The sequence below is a fragment of the Cyprinodon tularosa genome, unplaced genomic scaffold (genome assembly GCF_016077235.1).
Source record: "Cyprinodon tularosa strain WSP-4 unplaced genomic scaffold, ASM1607723v1 ctg19, whole genome shotgun sequence".
Taxonomy (NCBI): Eukaryota; Metazoa; Chordata; class Actinopteri; order Cyprinodontiformes; family Cyprinodontidae; genus Cyprinodon; species Cyprinodon tularosa.
The window spans coordinates 3,060,709-3,078,563 of NW_024038678.1; the positions used below are offsets into that span (position 1 = coordinate 3,060,709).

Below are 17,855 nucleotides of genomic sequence, written 5' to 3' on the forward strand. Positions count from 1 at the left end.
GATGACTACCAAAGCATCCACATGTCAGGGTTCTTTATTTATATTCAGGGGCAAAAACAGTTAAACAGGCTATTTTCTGTGGGTGTAATGGTGAAAACATAACCTTACTGGTACAGAATCGGTGAGTGAAGATGGGGGTAATTCACACTCAGACTAACTTTAAAACAGTGCATTACAGGCACACCACAGGACATTAAAATTAGAAGACCCCTTAAAAGTTTTAATTCCAACACAACATAAATATAAATTAATTGCAAAACCTGTGAATAAGGCTCTGAATTTTTAAGCTAAACCATTCATACTCCAGGTATGCTAAAGGATAAAAAAAGGATAACTTATAACTGTATGGTAAATTTACTGATTTATTATAAACTACATTTATTACAGCTTAGTTTATACAAAATGAACTTCAAAGGACGGTTTTAAATAGCAAACCTGATGAAATTGTATCCTTGAACCTACTTTAAAACTCCAGATCCTTTAAATGTGAGTCATAACTGGTGGAAAGGTAAAACTGTTTCCACCATACAGAGTCCTTTCCCACACTCATCAGTAAACTGCAGTGCATTAAAGGCTACTGACATTTTTTGTTTACAATGAGCCTCTGTCACAATCCTGCCTCCTTCAGGGAGGCTAGTGTAAGGCACAATCAAGGTCATCTTCCTTGCGGCTGTCCCCCTCTGTGGAATGGATATCCTCAGAAAATGATCAAATGAAAGAAATGCATCAATCTGCTTACTGTGTGATAATTTTCAGTTTTTATTAAATCCTAATCAGGAAGACGTCTGAGTATCAGATTTATTGATCATCAGTGTACCCAATCCAACCTGTTATTTGACCTGGATTCAGCCCAACAGATACAGATTATCAAAGGGGCGACAAGCTTGATAATACAACTCCCAACGAGCTGAAGTAACTGTCCACATAAGCCAACTAGAACACCTCTACACTTCAGAGTCTCCATGTTTGTTTCTGGCAGGAATAGTGGGAATTTGACGTCTCTTCTTTCTAACTGCTGGCTCAGGCTGACTGGGCTTTTGTCCACTGGGGACAGTGGGAGGTACAGGAACGGGACGACGCTTTTTGATAGAGGGGATGCTGTCAGAGCGTTCGTTGAGGATGCCCCTAGCCATGCCTTCCATCGCTGAAACGGGGATCCGCATGGCATCAGCCATCTCCGCCTTAGTCACAGAGACAAAATCAGGGTCTTTGGACAAGGCGACAAGACCTCCCCTTTCAAGAGCCTGAGGGGAAAAGAAACAAATGTTATTTTTACATGGTGAGGCATACTAAAATAATACAGATTTAATTTTTTTCCAAACGTTAGTATTTTATTTTTGTAAATTCTAAGTGTCAATAAAATTATGACCCTTTTAGGGGACACCTGTAGAAATAATTAATATGCAGCTTAGGAACTGTATCCCATTACTTAACCAACTATTTTTATTATTTGAGTGTAAATTAAAATTTGACATCTGCAAAAGGTTTGATGTGGTTAAAATTATTGCTCAACATCACACTTAACAAATCATTCGCATAGTGAAGCATGGCAGTGGCACCATCATGCTAAGGGTATTCTTGACGGAAAAAAAGGACAAAGTTACAAGTTAATTCCAGGGGAAAATAGGGAAAGGGGTTCACCTTCCTGCACAACATGAGCTTTCCTATCATGATTTGCTGTAACAGATATAATTTTGTGATATCAGAATAAATTTCCATCACATAGAAATTAGTAACTGGAAATGACGTAACAAGATACTCTGCAAATCACTATTACTTTTCAAACACAGAACATCTTTAATTTCTCAAATACTTTTAATGTCTCAAATCAGTATTTCTGTATTTGAGAAATTAAATACATATTTCTCAAATATGTATTTAATTTCTCAAATACATAAATACTGTTTTCCTGCTATAAGCCGTTTTTACATAAAGATTATACAAACTTCTCCGTAATTAGATGTGCAAAAAACTGTTAATCTACCATCCCTGCTGTTTTTCAGACCTGTCAGTATCAATGCCATTAGTTCCTAAACACAATAAAACAAAACAGCTGCTGTCAACTTCTTGTTTTTGTTCTTTTTCTTCTTTTAATTAGAAAAAGAACATAATGGCCTAAGACATAGAATCATAACAGGTGCTGACCTTTTTGTGTGAGGTCAAGTTAGGTTTCCCTCTTACCTCTTGGACGAGCTGATCAGCTGCAGACTTTGAGTTCCTGCTCTGATTGCCGCCATAGTCAGGCTCATAAGGATACTGCATAAGACATGTTATCAAGTATGAGCTGTCACACTCTGTTCACCATCATCCATATTAGATATCATGTCTAGTTTAGGAAAATATACCTGTGTTTCATTTGTTCTTACTGTAAAGTTCCTGGAGTGCCTTAGGTCTGGTAAATAAAACAGGAAAAAAGTACAATTTTAAAATGTATTCTTTAGTTAGATTTCATAAAGATAAGATAAAATCTCTTATCACTTATATGTTGTATAAGTGATAAGTTTTTTTTAAGAACTCAGTAAACTATTCAGACCAATCAAAAAAAAAAAAGAAAAATTATTTGATAAGGAACATGTAAAGAAACTGAGTTGGTTTAAATCCATTGCAGTAAAGTGTTTGCCAAAGTCTTTCTACCTGCAATGACTTTCACTGGAGTATTATGTGTCAAACCAATACAAAGAAAAATGGGAAACCTGAAGATTGATGACTGAATTCTACACTTCTGACTAAAACCAATAGGGAAGAAATTCAGCTGAACAAGCAGCAAAGGAACAACACAAAAATATACAAAGAAAAGACTAAATTTACAGTGAATGAAGATACTACTATATGTTAAGAAAAATAACTTAATCACTAAATAAGTGGGCAATTGAGAGGGGTGATTTTAAGGCAAGTGCAAAATGTCTTTTTATATATATATTTGTATAAAAACACAGACTATCAGAATGAGTAAAAAAAGACTATAAAAACAGCAAAGATTCAAATATGCATTGAGCTTGTTTGGAGCTTGGATGGTTATAAAGCTAATGGTCCGAGAAATTAAGATCTCTGTTTACATTTCTTTGTGCTCCAAGGCTACATTAATCTGTCACTGAAGGAGTTGGTCAGCTCTGCAGCAGCTTCATGCATGAACATGGAGGCATTGTGCAAGAGTCATATGGTTTCTCCTCCAGTTTTTCTGTCTCCCAACGTCTGCACTGTGTCAAGGAGCATCCTAGCACAGAGCTGCCCCTAAATTAACCACTTTCTTGCAGCTGTGGATAAGATGCTTCTCAACAAACTCAACACCATAAAAGATGGTCAATGTCAGAACAGCATTAGAAAAGGGTTGGCAGGAATGCATGTCCTGGTTCCATCATGTTCTCCCACCTTACAAATATATAATATTTTGCTTTGGCTTATGGCATAAAATCTTGATAAAATACAGTTATATGTGAGGATATGTTGCTACAAAAAATAAAAAATAAAAAAATAAAAACATTGTGTGCAAGTAGAGATATGTCACAGTGTCATACCTAGATCCTCATCCCCAGGGGGATTATAGAACTCCTCTGGACTTGCTTCTCTCTCAAAGAAAAATCTGATTGCGGCAAACATAACAGGTCAGACACACGACCAGCTTGTGTCACTCACATCCAACAGGAGTGTGTATGAATACTTACTCTGCGAAGGCATTGTTATTAGTGTTGCTTTTTGGTGCAGTTGTAGGGAAAAAGTCTGCACTGGCCACCAAGGCAGAGGAGTTGGGGGGAGACTCAGACTCAGAGAACTGAAGGGGCCGCTGGTGCGTCATCTGCGAGTTCTGAGCGTCACCATCTTCGGCAGGGAAGGACTCTCCTTGGTTACCAAACAGACCATGTGATCGCTGGAGATACCAACCAAAAGCAGGCAAACCTTTATTTATTGATTCATTATTGATGAAATAAATAACTTCTGATGATTTACGGAATGTGAAGATCAAGAAAATGAAATCCTAACTTGTCTCAAATGCAGTCATGAAATATAGATTAGAAAAAACAAACAGGTTTATATGTTAACAATCAGTGTATAAATTAGTTTCCTACCTGATAAATGGTTTCTTCTGCAGCCTCGCCCATAGCTCCATCCATTTCTTCCTCATTCTGTAAGTCTCCTGAAATTGCCCTGTGCATCTCTGGAGCTGCCTCTTCCTCTATGCTCCTCAAACCCGCCTAAAAGAAAATGGAAGATGACATGAAGATCCCTCATATTCTTAAAGATGGAAAGCTAAGAGATATCTAAATACAACTAGAACCTGAATCTCAGGACCCGAGGCGCTCTTCTTAGTGGGACGGTAGCCATAATACTCCTCCTGACGCTTCATGAACTTTCGGAAATGGTCTTGGAGCAGAAAGGTTGCATAGAATTTTCCCACAGTCACCTCGTCATCTGTAAGTCACAGGTCTGTGTGAGAAGTTTTGGTTTGGTGAGTCAAGAGAAAACTGTCTCAGGTCACAGACTGACCTCCAATAGGAGGGATGACCTGGTCCAACAGTTTCATGCTAGTGCGTTTCCAAATTTGCTTTATGATTGCTCTAAGCTCCTCGTTGGCCTGCTCAAAGTTTCCTGTAAGAAAAATCACAGTAATGTAAATTTTGAATGAGTGACTTTATTTTTATGATTTTTTGTATGTGCTTCACCTTCTGTTTTGATTTTAAGTGCAGTCCTGACCAATGCGAACAGGGTGGCATTGAAAGTGACAGTACCGTCACTGTTGAGAGGCATGTTCATCCCAACCAAACGCTAAAGAAAAAAAGACAAATTATTATTCTTTTTATATGTTTACAAAAATTTCTCTAAATAAATTACATTTTATTTTGGGCATTAAATTTTGCATTTAAACTGTTGGTTTTCCAAAGTAGATTTTTCAAGATTTGGTTCAAAGGTTCTATTTCAAGGCTCCAGGGTGGCGCAGTTCGGAGCACGGCAGTAAGAAGGTCCAGGGTTTGATTTTAATAAATAGAGTTTGCAAGTTCTTCTTGTGCATGATGATGATGTTCTCGTTGTGCATGATGATGATGATGATGTTCTGCTTGTGCACAATGATGATGTTCTCCTTGTGCATGATAATGATGATGATGTTCTGCTTGTGCACAATGATGATGTTCTCCTTGTGCATGATAATGATGATGATGTTCTGCTTGTGCACGATGATGATGTTTTCCTTGTGCATGATGATGATGATGTTCTCCTTGTGGATGATGATGATGATCTCCTTGTGCACGATGATGATGATGTTCTCCTTGTGCATGATGACGATGAAGTTCTTCTTGTGCTTGATCATGATGATGTTCTCCTTGTGCATGATGATGATGTTCTCCTTGAGCATGATAATGATGATATTCTCCTTGTGCACGATGATGATGATGTTCTCCTTGTGCATGATGATGATGATGTTCCCCTTGTGCATGATGATGATGATGTTCTCCTTGTGCATGATGATGATGATCTCCTTGTGCACAATGATGATGATGTTCTTCTTGTGCATGATGATGATGATGTTCACCTTGTGCATGATGATGATGATGTTCTTCTTGTGCATGATGATGCTGATGTTCTCCTTGTGCATGATGATAATGGTGTTCTTCTTGTGCTTGATCATGATGATGTTCTCCTTGTGCATGATGATGATGTTCTCCTTGTGCATGATAATGATGATATTCTCCTTGTGCACGATGATGATGATGTTCTCCTTGTGCATGATGATGATGATGTTCTGCTTGTGAACGATGATGATGTTCTCCTTATGCATGATGATGATGATGTTCTCCTTGTGCACAATGATGATGATGTTCTCCTTGTGCATGATGATGATGTTCTGCTTGTGCACGATGATGATGTTCTCCTTGTTCATGATGATGACGATGTTCTCCTTGTGCATGATGATGATGATGTTCTGCTTGTGCATGATGATGATATCCTCCTTGTGCATGATGATGATGTTCTCCTTGTGCATAATGACGATGAAGTTCTTCTTGTGCATAATGATGATGATGTTCTCCTTGTGCATGATGATGATGTTCTCATGTGCATGACAATGATGATGTTCTTCTTGTGCATTAGGGCGATGATGTTCTCCTTGTGCATGATGATGATGATGTTTTCCTTGTGCATGATGATGTTCTTCTTGTGCATGATGATGATGATGTTCTCCTTGTGCACGATGATGATGTTCTCCTTGTGCATGATGATTTTGTTCTTGTGCATGATGATGATGATGTTCTCCTTGTGCATGATGATGATGATGTTCTCCTTGTGCATGATACACCTCATACTTTATCTTTCTCCTTGTGCACGATGATGATGATGATGATGTTCTCCTTGTGCATGATGATGATTTTGTTCTTGTGCATGAGGACGATGATGTCCTTCTTGTGCATGATGATGATGATGTTCTCCTTGTGCATGATGATGTTCTCCTTGTGCATGATGATGATGTTCTTTTTGTGTATGATGATGATGTTCTTCTTGTGCATGATGATGATGATGTTCTCCTTGTGCATGATGAAGATGATGATGATGTTCTATTTCATCCCTACTGACCGCCAGAGGCGGTGCTTCAAGCACTGAATGATCATTCTTGCGCATGCGCAGGTCGAGTATTAATGACAACAAAGTCAGCTGTGACCTGCCGGGGACCCACGTGACTCTATATAGTCACGTGGCACCCGGCAATCAATCCCTTTTGTTCTTCTCGCGCGCAGGTGTGTTGAGTACAGGAGTGTGGTCGTGTGAAGCTGGTTGCTTCTGTGTATACCACTAGTTTCCTGGCTGCTTGTTGCTGGTAGCCCCGTGACCGGGTTTGGTCGGAGCTGCGGGTAAGTCTCGCCCTCCAGGGGCTGCACAAGCTGCTTTCACCTTACCAGATCTGCGGTGACTGGTAAGTTTTCGTTCTTTTCTCAGCAGTAGTTTACTGTTCACTTTGATTTGCCACGTTAATTTTGTGGCTCTTTTTGACTCACGGTAGCGTTTCTGCTCGCGCTGAGTTGTTTTCAGTTTGTTTGCCTAAGCCCACCAGTAGCGTTTCTGCTCGCTTTGGGTTCTTCTATAGTTTGTTTATCTACACTCACCAGTGGCGTTTCTGCTCGCGCTGAGTTGTTTTCAGTTTGTTTACCTAAGCCCACCAGTAGCGTTTCTGCTCGCGTTGGGTTCTTCTATAGTTTGTTTGCCTAAACTCACCAGTGGCGTCTCTGCTCGTGCTGAGTTCATCTTTAGTTAATAATCGATTTGCTAGTGGCGTTTCTGCTCACGCTGAGTTTGGAATCTCTGCGGGGGTTTTCCTACAACGAGTCGCCAGTAGCGTTTCCTGCTCGTGTTGACTTGTCCTTGGTAGCAGGCTGATCACGCCTTTCAGCAGTATGCTGGATAATTTATGTTGCTCGACCTGTCTGGCTCCACTTCAGCCGGATGACGGGCATGACTTGTGTCCCTCCTGCCTCGGTGTGGAACATCTCCGGGAGGCGCTGTCAGATGACGCTTGCCCCAACTGTCGCGTCATGCCCCGGTCGGTCAGACTGGATCGGTTGGCTGCACTGGAGCAGCCTACCGACTGGGCGAGCGCTTCGCCGCGTGCTCGTTTGCCGATGGAGAAAGCGGTGTGCAAACGGTCTACTGTGGCTGCACCTTCGGTACCGACAAAGCGTGCTAGACGGACCGATGCAGGGAGGTTGTCCACCAGAGTGGATCATCTCACTACTGAGCTGGCCCAAATGAAAGCCCTCCTCCAGTCCTTTCAGACTGCTGGTGATCGCGGCACGGCTCTCCCTACCGAGCAGGATGAAACGTCAGTCAATGACGACGATGCTGTTTCTGTGGCGGCCTCTGGCACCCATTTCTGTGAGGACCTTCCGGAGCTGGGCTCCGGGGCCTCTGGGTCGGACTCCATTGCCTCCCAGGAGGATACGGGGGAGTCTGTGACATCCGCTATTCGAACGGCTCTTGCCCGTTTACAGATTAGTGTTCCTCAGGCCCAGCCTGCGGCTTCCAGCGCCTTCTTTAGGCGCAGTAGGTCAGAGACTGCCTTTGTGGTTCCTCCCTCGGCGGAGTATGTGCGGGAACTGCATGCTTGCTGGTCAGACACCAAGGCGTTTTCACGTCTGACGACGGATGGCAGGGTCCTGGCAGCTATGCAGGAGGCACCCAAGGTTGGCTTGGGGCAGATGCCAGCGGTGGAACCGGGCATTGCCTCTCTTATAATCCCGCCTGATGAGGCCTTGCGGCCCAATGCCCGTTGTCCGCGTCCTCAGTGCCGTATTACCGACGACCTTCTCTGTAAGGCCTATGACTCTGGGGCCCGCATGGGCCGGATTGGGAACTCTCTCTCCCATCTTATGCTGGCCCTGTCTTCCTCCTTGGAATCTGTTCCGCTGGATCATGCCACGCAAGGCCTGGTTGATGCATCTCTGCAGGCCTTTGCTCTTATGACGAGGGACCTTGGACGCACACTCTCCACACTGGTTCATGCTCGCCGCCAGGTCTGGTTGGCGCAGTCACCACTAACTGAGCCTTGTAGGAGGACCCTCCGGGCCCTGCCTGTGGTCCCGGGGGAGCTTTTTGGTTCAGCGGCACTGGACGCCTTGGACCGTACGGCTCAGGCCTCTAGAACGAGGCAACAGCTGGCGGGGCTTCACAGACGTGATCGCCAGCCAGTAAGCACCTGGGCAGCTGCGGGTCCTTCACGGAGGTCCTTAGTGCCTTCTCCTTCTCCCACTGAGCCCCAGGGTCTGTTACCAGGTCAGAGATCGGTCCGGGGACCTGCTCTAGATCGGAGGAACAGAGCTCGAGACCAGGCTGGGACGAGGTCCTTTCATCCCTTTCGAGCCGCGCAGTCTGGCCGGCGTCCTCCCGGGCCTTCGAAGGGCCGGGGGACCCGCAGATGATGCCTTAGGGCCGGCGGTCGGTTATTTTTCCCCGGGACAGCTCAGCTTCTGGGCTGCCTACACCCCGGACTTGTGGGTGTTGTCCACCCTGTCCCGGGGGTACCGTCTTCAATTCCGCCGCCGGCCACCTATCCCTGGCCGGGTCAGGATGACTGTGATCCACGACCCAGTGAAGGCACAGGCACTGAACCAAGAAATCTGCACCTTGCTGGCCAAGGGTGCTGTAGTGCCTGTGGACCCCCTGCTGGATCCAGGGGGCTTTTATTCCACGTATTTTCTGGTTCCGAAGAAGACCGGGGGCCTGCGTCCAGTCTTGGACCTCAGAGGCCTGAATGTGTTCTTGAAGGCCATGCCCTTTCATATGCTGACCACCAGGGAAGTGTTGCAGGCGATTTCCCCGGGCGATTGGTTCACTTCCATAGATCTCAGGGATGCTTATTTTCACGTTCCGATCGCTCCGCCCCATTGGCGGTTTCTTCGTTTTGCTTTTCAAGGGAGGCATTTCCAGTTCAGGGTCCTCCCGTTCGGACTTTCACTGTCCCCCAGGGTGTTCACCCGATGTGTTGCAGCGGCCCTCTCTCCTCTGCAGGCACAGGGATTGAGGATCCTCCCATATCTGGACGACTGGCTCATTTGTGCCGCGACGTGGGACCAGGCGGTTCGAGATACTCGGTTAGTGCTCCGTCATGTGGGATGCTTGGGCTTGCAGGTGAACATGGAGAAAAGCAGTCTGACCCCCTCACAGGATACTGTCTTCCTGGGCATTGCCATGGATTCCATCTCAATGACTGCTTGCCCGTCACCCCAGCGGGTGGACAGTATATTGAGCGTGCTCCCGGAATTCAGGCGCGGCATGGCGCTGCCTCTTGTGCGGTATCTTCGACTCTTGGGCATGCTTACAGCTGCGTCCGCCGTAGTGCCCTTGGGGCTGCTGTCATTGCGGCCCCTCCAGATGTGGTTGAACAGCTTGAATCTGGATCCCACACGGAACACTCATCGTCTCCGAAGACTTCGGGTGGGGCCTCAGTGTCTTCAGTCTCTGTCCCGATGGAGGGTGAGGTTGTTTATGACCACAGGGGTCCCGCTCGGTTCCCTCCCGTGTCGTCGGGAAGTTGTGTTTACAGATGCATCCTCCACGGGCTGGGGTGCAACCTGGCGGGGTCAAATGGCACAGGGGACATGGTCCCAGCGGCAGGGCAGGGAACACATCAATGTCCTGGAGTTACAGGCTGTGCTTCTGGCTCTTCAGAGCTTTCTTCCAGGCTTGCGGGGGGAAGCACGTGCTGGTGAGGTCAGACAACACCACAGTGGTCTTTCACATCAACCACCAGGGGGGAACGAGGTCAAGGAAACTGTTGTGCTTGACTCGACGGCTTCTGACCTGGGCAGCTCCACGCATAGCCAGCCTCAGAGCAGCCTACATCCCAGGGCCGGAGAACGTGCCAGCAGATTTTCTATCCCGTCAGAAGCCGCTTCCAGGGGAGTGGAAGCTTCACCAAGAGGTGGTGGAGTGCATCTGGAAGGTCTTTGGCAGGGCGGACGTGGACCTCTTTGCCTCAAGGGACGCATTTCACTGTCCCCTTTGGTTCTCGTTGGACAACAGCAGCCCTCTGGGCCACGATGCTCTGGCACACGACTGGCCCAGGACCCTCCTTTATGCCTTTCCGCCATTCAGCCTACTTTTTCAGACTCTCCTCAGGGTACGTCAGGAGGGGCACAGGGTCCTGCTGGTGGCCCCCTACTGGCCAGCGAGGACTTGGTTTCCTCTACTGTGCGAGCTCAGCTCCGGCTCGCCAATGCGTCTCCCCTCCAGGAGAGACCTTCTTTCCCAGATGGGGGGTCAGATCTTGCACCCCGAACCGGACCGGCTCCAGCTCTGGATTTGGCCCCTGCAAGGCCGGGGTCCACCTTCTCAAGATACACTGGGTCCATAGGGCATACAATGGCTAATGCATGGGCGCCGTCCACGCGAGCTGTCTATGCTAACAAGTGGACGGTCTTTGCGACCTGGTGCCGTGATAGAGGGCAGGACCCGGTGCAGTGCTCAGTTTCTGACATACTGACCTTCCTGCAGGCATTGCTGGATCAAGGACGGTCCCCATCTACCTTAAAGGTGTATGTGGCTGCCATTTCCTGTTGGCATGTTGGGCTGAATGGTTGTTCTGTGGGCCGAGACAAGGATGTTGTACTGTTTTTAAGAGGTGCTCGGCGTTTGCACCCACCCAACCGCCCTGTGGCACCGGCGTGGGACCTTTCTCTTGTGCTTGAGGCTCTTCGGTCCCTCCCATTCGAGCCCCTGGCGTCGGCGGACCTCAAATGGCTCTCACTGAAGACTGCGTTCCTTTTAGCTATGGTTTCCGCAAAACGTGTGGGGAGTTACAGGCTCTCTCGATAGCCGAACCCTGCTGCCGGTGGAATCCTGATGGCTCAGGCGTTACACTGTGGGCTGACGTAGCATTTATTCCTAAGGTATCACTGCCAGCAGGCAGCACCCAGCCTCTCCATCTTGCCCGGTTTGACTCCGGAAGTCCCTCTGAACCACTGTGTCCTGTCCGTGCCCTTGAGACATACATCAATGCCACGGCATCCTTCCGAAAGACAAATAGCCTTTTTGTTTGCTACGCTGGCTCACGGAAGGGTCAGGCACTTTCTAAGCAGCGACTTGCACACTGGGTTGTGGATTTGATCTCCAAGGCTTATGCCTTGCAGGACCGGCCACTGCCGGCGGGAGTGAAATGCCACTCTACAAGGGGCATGTCGACATCGTTTGCTGCTATGACTGGGGTGCCATTGGATGTTATATGCCGTGCGGCCTCCTGGAAGTCACCTAGTACCTTTACTCGGTTTCTACAGGGTGAATGTGGCTGCGCCCCATCCGCTTCAGGGAATCCTCGAGCAGCATGCCTCTACATCACATTAGGTGGGTGGTGTAGTCGTTCCTTGAATGTTGCTGATTCCTCGTGACCTTGTTGATATGAGTCATCCAGTGCTTGAAGCACCGCCTCTGGCGGTCAGTAGGGATGAAATAGAACGAAAGTTACTACCGTAACTACGGTTCTATGAATCCCGGATGACCGCCAGAGTGCTTGGTCCCTCGGAATCTCTGCTTTCGCGAGAAGATTGAGGGATTGATTGCCGGGTGCCACGTGACTATATAGAGTCACGTGGGTCCCCGGCAGGTCACAGCTGACTTTGTTGTCATTAATACTCGACCTGCGCATGCGCAAGAATGATCATTCAGTGCTTGAAGCACCGCCTCTGGCGGTCATCCGGGATTCATAGAACCGTAGTTACGGTAGTAACTTTCGTTTTCCTTGTGCATGATGATGATGATGTTCTCCTTGTTCATGAGGACGATGATGCCCGTCTTGTGCATGATGATGATGATGTTCTCCTTGTGCATGATGATGATGTTCTCATGTGCATGACGATGATGATGTTCTTCTTGTGCATGAGGGCGATGATGTTCTTCTTGTGCATGATGATGATGATGTTCTCCTTGTGCATGATGATAATGGTGATGATGTTCTTCTTGTGCATGATGATGATGATGATGTTCTCTTTGTGCATGATGATGATGTTCTTTTTGTGCAGGATGATGATGATGTTCTCCTTGTTCATGATGACGTTCTCCTTGTGCATGATGATGATGTTCTCCTTGTGCATGATGATGATGATGATAATGTTTTCCTTGTGCATGATGATGATTATGTTCTCCTTGTGCATGATGATGATGATGTTCTCCTTGTGCATGATACACCTCATACTTTATCTTTCTCCCACAGTCCAAAAATATGACTGTTAGGTTAATTTGTGAGTTTGTCTCTATGATAGACTGGTGACCAGTCCAGGGTGTACCCTGCTTTCTTGCCCATAGACTGCTGGAGATAGGCCCCAGCCCCCTAATGAACAAGCGGTAGGGGATAGATGGATGGAGATTCTATTTTACATAAAAGTCATGTTAACAGTTGCAAGAGAGAGTTAGGGAGAAAGGTTTTATAACATAGATTTATAACATAGATAACATAGTCTTTTATATAACAAAGACTATGTTATCTCAAGGCTATTCCAACTGCATGATATTAACTGTGTGGGGGTTTCCACAAACTTCCCAATGAATGTTAAGTTGTCTAAATTGTTAAATTAACCTCAGGAGACTCCTGGCAAAGTGTACCTTGCAAGCAGCACGATGAGGACAGAACTTGCCAAAGCCCAGTGGAGGCTGGATCCGGCGCAGCAGCGTCACCACATCCAGGTGCTTAATTCTCCCCCTGCGAATAAGAGACATTTCATTTCTTGTTTCTTCTTTTTAGTAACTGTATATAATATGCCAAGTTTCAAATGTTATTTAGACCCACGTGGCTTCAGGATCATATTCTGCCCAGATTTTCTTGAACTCATCCAGGTGGTGGGGACCAAGGAGAGACCAATCACGGGTCAGATAGTCAAAGTTGTCCATGATGACAGCGACAAACAGGTTGAGGATCTGGATTCGGATGGAGACAAGATAACTACTTCTACCCCAAATTCATTTTTCATTCCTTATGCAATGTGAGGAGTGCTGAACATAAACCTGCTTCTGACCAGAAAGGCACAAAGACAGTAGAAGCTGAGGAAGTAGAAGACAGCAAAGTTGGACCCACAGGTATTCTCCTCTCCAGGCAGGAAGTCAGACTTGGGGTCACACTTCTTCCCGTACATTGAAGCCATCATGACCTCCTGCCAAGCCTCTCCAGTAGCACATCTGAATACATAAACACTCTTTGAACAATGAGACTAATAATCGTATTAAAAACATCTCTGGGTCCCACATTTCAGAGGAGTTACCCACCGGAATAGCATCAGCACAGCCTGAGGGAATGTCTGGAAGTTGTTGTTGCGGTTAATCTGGGTGCCGTCCACCAAGGCTACCTTTCCAAAGATCTGTAGGTTGTTGCAATGGAATTCTTGAATTAAATTTCAGTTGTATTGACTACCCTGAACCAGACACATGATAACAATTGTCTTTGGAGAAATGAAACTGACGGATGTACCTGCATCCCGATCACAGCATAAATGAAGAAAAGCATCACTATGAGCAGAGCTACATGAGGGAGAGCCTGCAGACAGAAAACAAGGGAGCTCATAAACACTGCATTAATGGACGTTTAATAATAATGATAAAAATAACTTGAAGAGAACAATGAAAACCTGGAAAGACTTGATGAAGGTCCATAGCAAGTTACGGATGCCCTCTGAACGATTCAGCAGTTTGACTAGACGCATAACACGGAAGAGTCGGAAGAAGGTGATGGAAACGGAGGCGTTTTCAGCTGACTGTGGACAAAAGAGGCCAGATGCTTCAAAAGACGCAAACCACAACAACACGACTGTTTATCAATAAGAATATTGAGACCTACTGCAATTTCTTCCATGGGATCTGTCTCCTGCAGAAAGAGATAGTAGTGTGTAAATTAGTTCTTGTTTACTATAGTGCCTCACAAAGCATTCATAGCCCTTTAATTTTTTTACATTTTGTCTAATTGACATTATAAGTTAAATGTGTTTTTGGGGTTTTGTTATGTATGGAGCTGTAAAAAGGGGCACATGTATATCAAGCTATAGGAAAAGAATACATGGTTTTCAAAATATTTTATTTATTCTGAAAAAGCATTGCAAATGTTTGTATTTAGCCCCCATTCAACTGCAAAACCAAATAAGATAAAGTACCGTGAACAAAGTAAATTTATTACAGATGTGTGTAATTTAATCTCAGTAATATTCTAGATTAGCTTAATCCATCATCCAAAATAGTAAGAATTTAATAAAATAGATGATTATGCTTTAAATATTTTAACAAAGAAGAATTTGCAACGTTTCAGATTTTTTATGTGCAAAATTTAAGCTGTGATTTCAGCAAAAGCTTTTTTTTTTTTTAAAGGAATTCAGGGAGCTGAATACACCAAACCTTTCATCTGTATTCAAAATCCATGTATCATGTTTTGTCCACATTGCAGTGTCTCCCTGCTATGCACTGGTGTACTACAAGACGTCCAAAAATACAAGCAAGTATGTGGCTTTAAAAAGAGGCATCGAGTAATTCAAGGCGCATTAATATATTTGTGAGGCTAAACATTTAAAAGGGAGCCTGACAAGGTTAGTGTATTTAAAAAGGGTCTCAGTGTTATGTATCCAACTTTAATTCAATATTTAGCTTGTAAATCAGACAAAGTGAAGACTTTGAACATATAACCCATGCAAAAGTAATGAATAGTAAACTGGTTATGAGCGCTGAACATGTCAATGCAAATTGAAAAAATAACCACCAGCATTACATATTAGCTTGACTAAGGCATTTCTTACATTTGCACTTTAACATAATGTTATGGCTGCAGTGGGTCTCTGCCTTGTTTTCTCGTAGGTTTCGGGAGGTAGGCCCGCTGCAGGTGTTATGTCTTCCCCTGATTGGTGCTCTGCTGCTTAAAAGCTGCTCTGCATGCAGCAGATGAGCAGGCTTTTTCCTCTTCCTCCTCAGAACCCCATTTAGTTTGGTTTGTATGTTATTGTTTGGTTTTGCTAGGTTTGTTTTGCTTTTGCTTAAAGTTGACATAGAATGCAAAACCAAGTTTACATTGTCATAGATAAATAAGGATAGTTCATCAGGTGAAATGAACGTACAGAGAAGTTCAAACCCCATCGACACCTCCTTCCTCTACAAATCTCAAAATTCTAAACTTCCACAATAAAACGGGTGAATTTAAACGAAGCACCGAGTTGACGTCAACTCTGGGATGTTGCCTTATTTGGTTCTGGCCTGCACTTTTTTCACGCACCGAAATTGACACACAGACCAGCCCAGGTTCACTGGCCAAAGAACATGAATATAGGTAGATGTAAGACACCAGTTTAGCTGTTTAGCCTACAATTGGGTTTACTTCTACAAGTATTAAAAAGCAGGCAGTTTCTCTATTTAAAATGAGCCAGAACCGCGGGTGTAAATGCAGTGTTCCAGGCTGCATGGAAAAAGGGGAAATTTCAGTCTTCCCAAGGATCCGAAGACTCGACAGGCATGGATTATTGTTGTGTCTCAGAAGATCCCTGCAAAGTTTGATGCTCAGCTGTTCATTTGCTCTAAGCAATTTGCCAAAAACAACTTTCAAAATCTTGGACAGTTCACAACAGGATTTGCTAAACTTCTTTTACTGAAACGAGGGGCTGTTCTGACTTTAAGGCCATCATAACCGCAAGCTGAGTATTATTTTGTCGCTAAGATGTTGATAGCAATGCTATCATATCTAGGGTGACCAGATTTGGGTTTTTGAAAAGGAGGACACTTTTTTTTTTTGCTGCTGGGCCTCTGACTGGACCAGACCGAGCCATCAGCTCCGAAGCTGACGGCCTAGTGCCCAGTGTGCTGTGACTATTTGTTGCAGTGTAGTAAACCAAAATCGCCGGATGATTTTGAAATTCACTCCGGACATTTTTTAGGTATGAAAAGTAGGGCATGTCCGAAAGAGAGGACGTCTGGTCACGCTACCTCACTACAATTTTGTTGTTTCAATCAGTGAGTGCTTGTTGCTATGAGCTTCCCTGGAGCTTTGCTCATTGTAAACCAACCAATCAGCGCACAGCTCATCTAAAAATTCATGAGCATACCATAAAATGAAGAAAACATGTGGTTTCATTCTAGGGCTTTTAACCAGGCTTGCATTAGGGCCCATAGAACAGCAAATATGCTATTTTCAGCCCAACCAATGTTACAAACCCTATTCAGAAGCCTTAAGGAGCAGCACCAAATACCCTATATAATTTTTCTACGACCCCTTTAATTCTGGTTAGTTATGGCTTTTGCATTAATCTATTTTGGTTTCTTATTTCAGGTATTATCTATTCAGGTTTTGTTTCTTATAAAACCTGAATAGGTTTCTTATATAATTTGATAAATTAAATTTTAATTTAATCAGAAAATCCTTGTGTGGTCTCCTTTAATTTATTACCCCACCAAACAAGCCTAGTAGACGTAACAATAATCAAACTGAAATGAAGCAGCAACACACAACTCATTAGACTAAAGAGAGAGTGTGAAGGTAAAAGAGTGCATAGTTTAGTTGAGAACATAGCACAGTGCTCACACAGCAAGGCTCATGCAGCGGTGCAGATATTTACAGCACAGCCATGAAGACAGTATAGTCCTCCACTGGAGTCCAGGGCGGCCTGTGGAGGATAGACATATGAGGAATGAGGTGGATGAAGGTCAGAGGGAGGAGTGATGGGGTGGGGGGATTATGGGGACGATGACCAGGAGGAATGGGAGAAATTGAAAAAAAAAAAGGATGATTTGTGGCAAATTTGTGCATTGAGATAGCATAATGTAACAAAGGCGTCAAGTGCAAGAAGAAGATGGTGAAAAACTGACACAATATTTGTGCAACAGAATAATTCCTTCCATTCTTTGCTGGAACTGTGCTCTTTTTAGGTGCTCACAACACAAAATCATTGTCAAGAGTGAAATGAGTGACAGCATAAATGATTGTGCCTTTGTGATGAAAGTGAATCAGTAGTTGCATGACGGTGCTCCAGAAACAGAGAAGCAAAGTGCAAAAGGACTGTGTGAAAAACCTCATTTGAACAAACATAAAATCTCTCGTTCCAAACTCCTGGATAAGAATACCACATTTTGAAACTCCAGGGCACCTTTGCAAAAAGCTCCTGCAGCATCAATAAAAAATACACTCACCGGCCACTTTATTAGGTACACCTGTCCAACTGCTCGTTAACACTTAATTTCTAAGCAGCCAATCACATGGCGGCAACTCAGTGCATTTAGGCATGTAGACATGGTCAAGACAATCTCCTGCAGTTCAAACCTAGCATCAGTATGGGGAAGAAAGGTGATTTGAGTGACTTTGAACATGGCATGATTGTTGGTGCCAGAAGGGCTGGTCTGAGTATTTCAGAAACTGCTGATCTACTGGGATT

General features: G+C 44.7%; 1 protein-coding gene across 1 annotated transcript in view; it reads right to left on the bottom strand.

The window, feature by feature from the left end:
* Positions 1-944: 944 nt before the first annotated feature.
* Positions 945-17,855, bottom strand: part of LOC119782227 (dihydropyridine-sensitive L-type skeletal muscle calcium channel subunit alpha-1-like) — a 36,524-nt gene continuing 19,613 nt past the window's right edge. Inside the window, exons 29-45 of the mRNA XM_038283103.1 lie at positions 17,043-17,090; positions 14,297-14,323; positions 14,088-14,213; positions 13,931-13,996; positions 13,729-13,820; positions 13,482-13,641; positions 13,256-13,383; positions 13,072-13,168; positions 4,659-4,761; positions 4,483-4,584; positions 4,274-4,407; positions 4,065-4,190; positions 3,663-3,865; positions 3,516-3,580; positions 2,346-2,392; positions 2,182-2,256; positions 945-1,244 (exon numbers count right to left, since the gene is read on the bottom strand). Coding sequence (XP_038139031.1) covers positions 945-1,244; positions 2,182-2,256; positions 2,346-2,392; positions 3,516-3,580; positions 3,663-3,865; positions 4,065-4,190; positions 4,274-4,407; positions 4,483-4,584; positions 4,659-4,761; positions 13,072-13,168; positions 13,256-13,383; positions 13,482-13,641; positions 13,729-13,820; positions 13,931-13,996; positions 14,088-14,213; positions 14,297-14,323; positions 17,043-17,090 — 1,899 coding nt within the window. The remainder of the gene's footprint in view (positions 1,245-2,181; positions 2,257-2,345; positions 2,393-3,515; positions 3,581-3,662; positions 3,866-4,064; positions 4,191-4,273; positions 4,408-4,482; positions 4,585-4,658; positions 4,762-13,071; positions 13,169-13,255; positions 13,384-13,481; positions 13,642-13,728; positions 13,821-13,930; positions 13,997-14,087; positions 14,214-14,296; positions 14,324-17,042; positions 17,091-17,855) is intronic.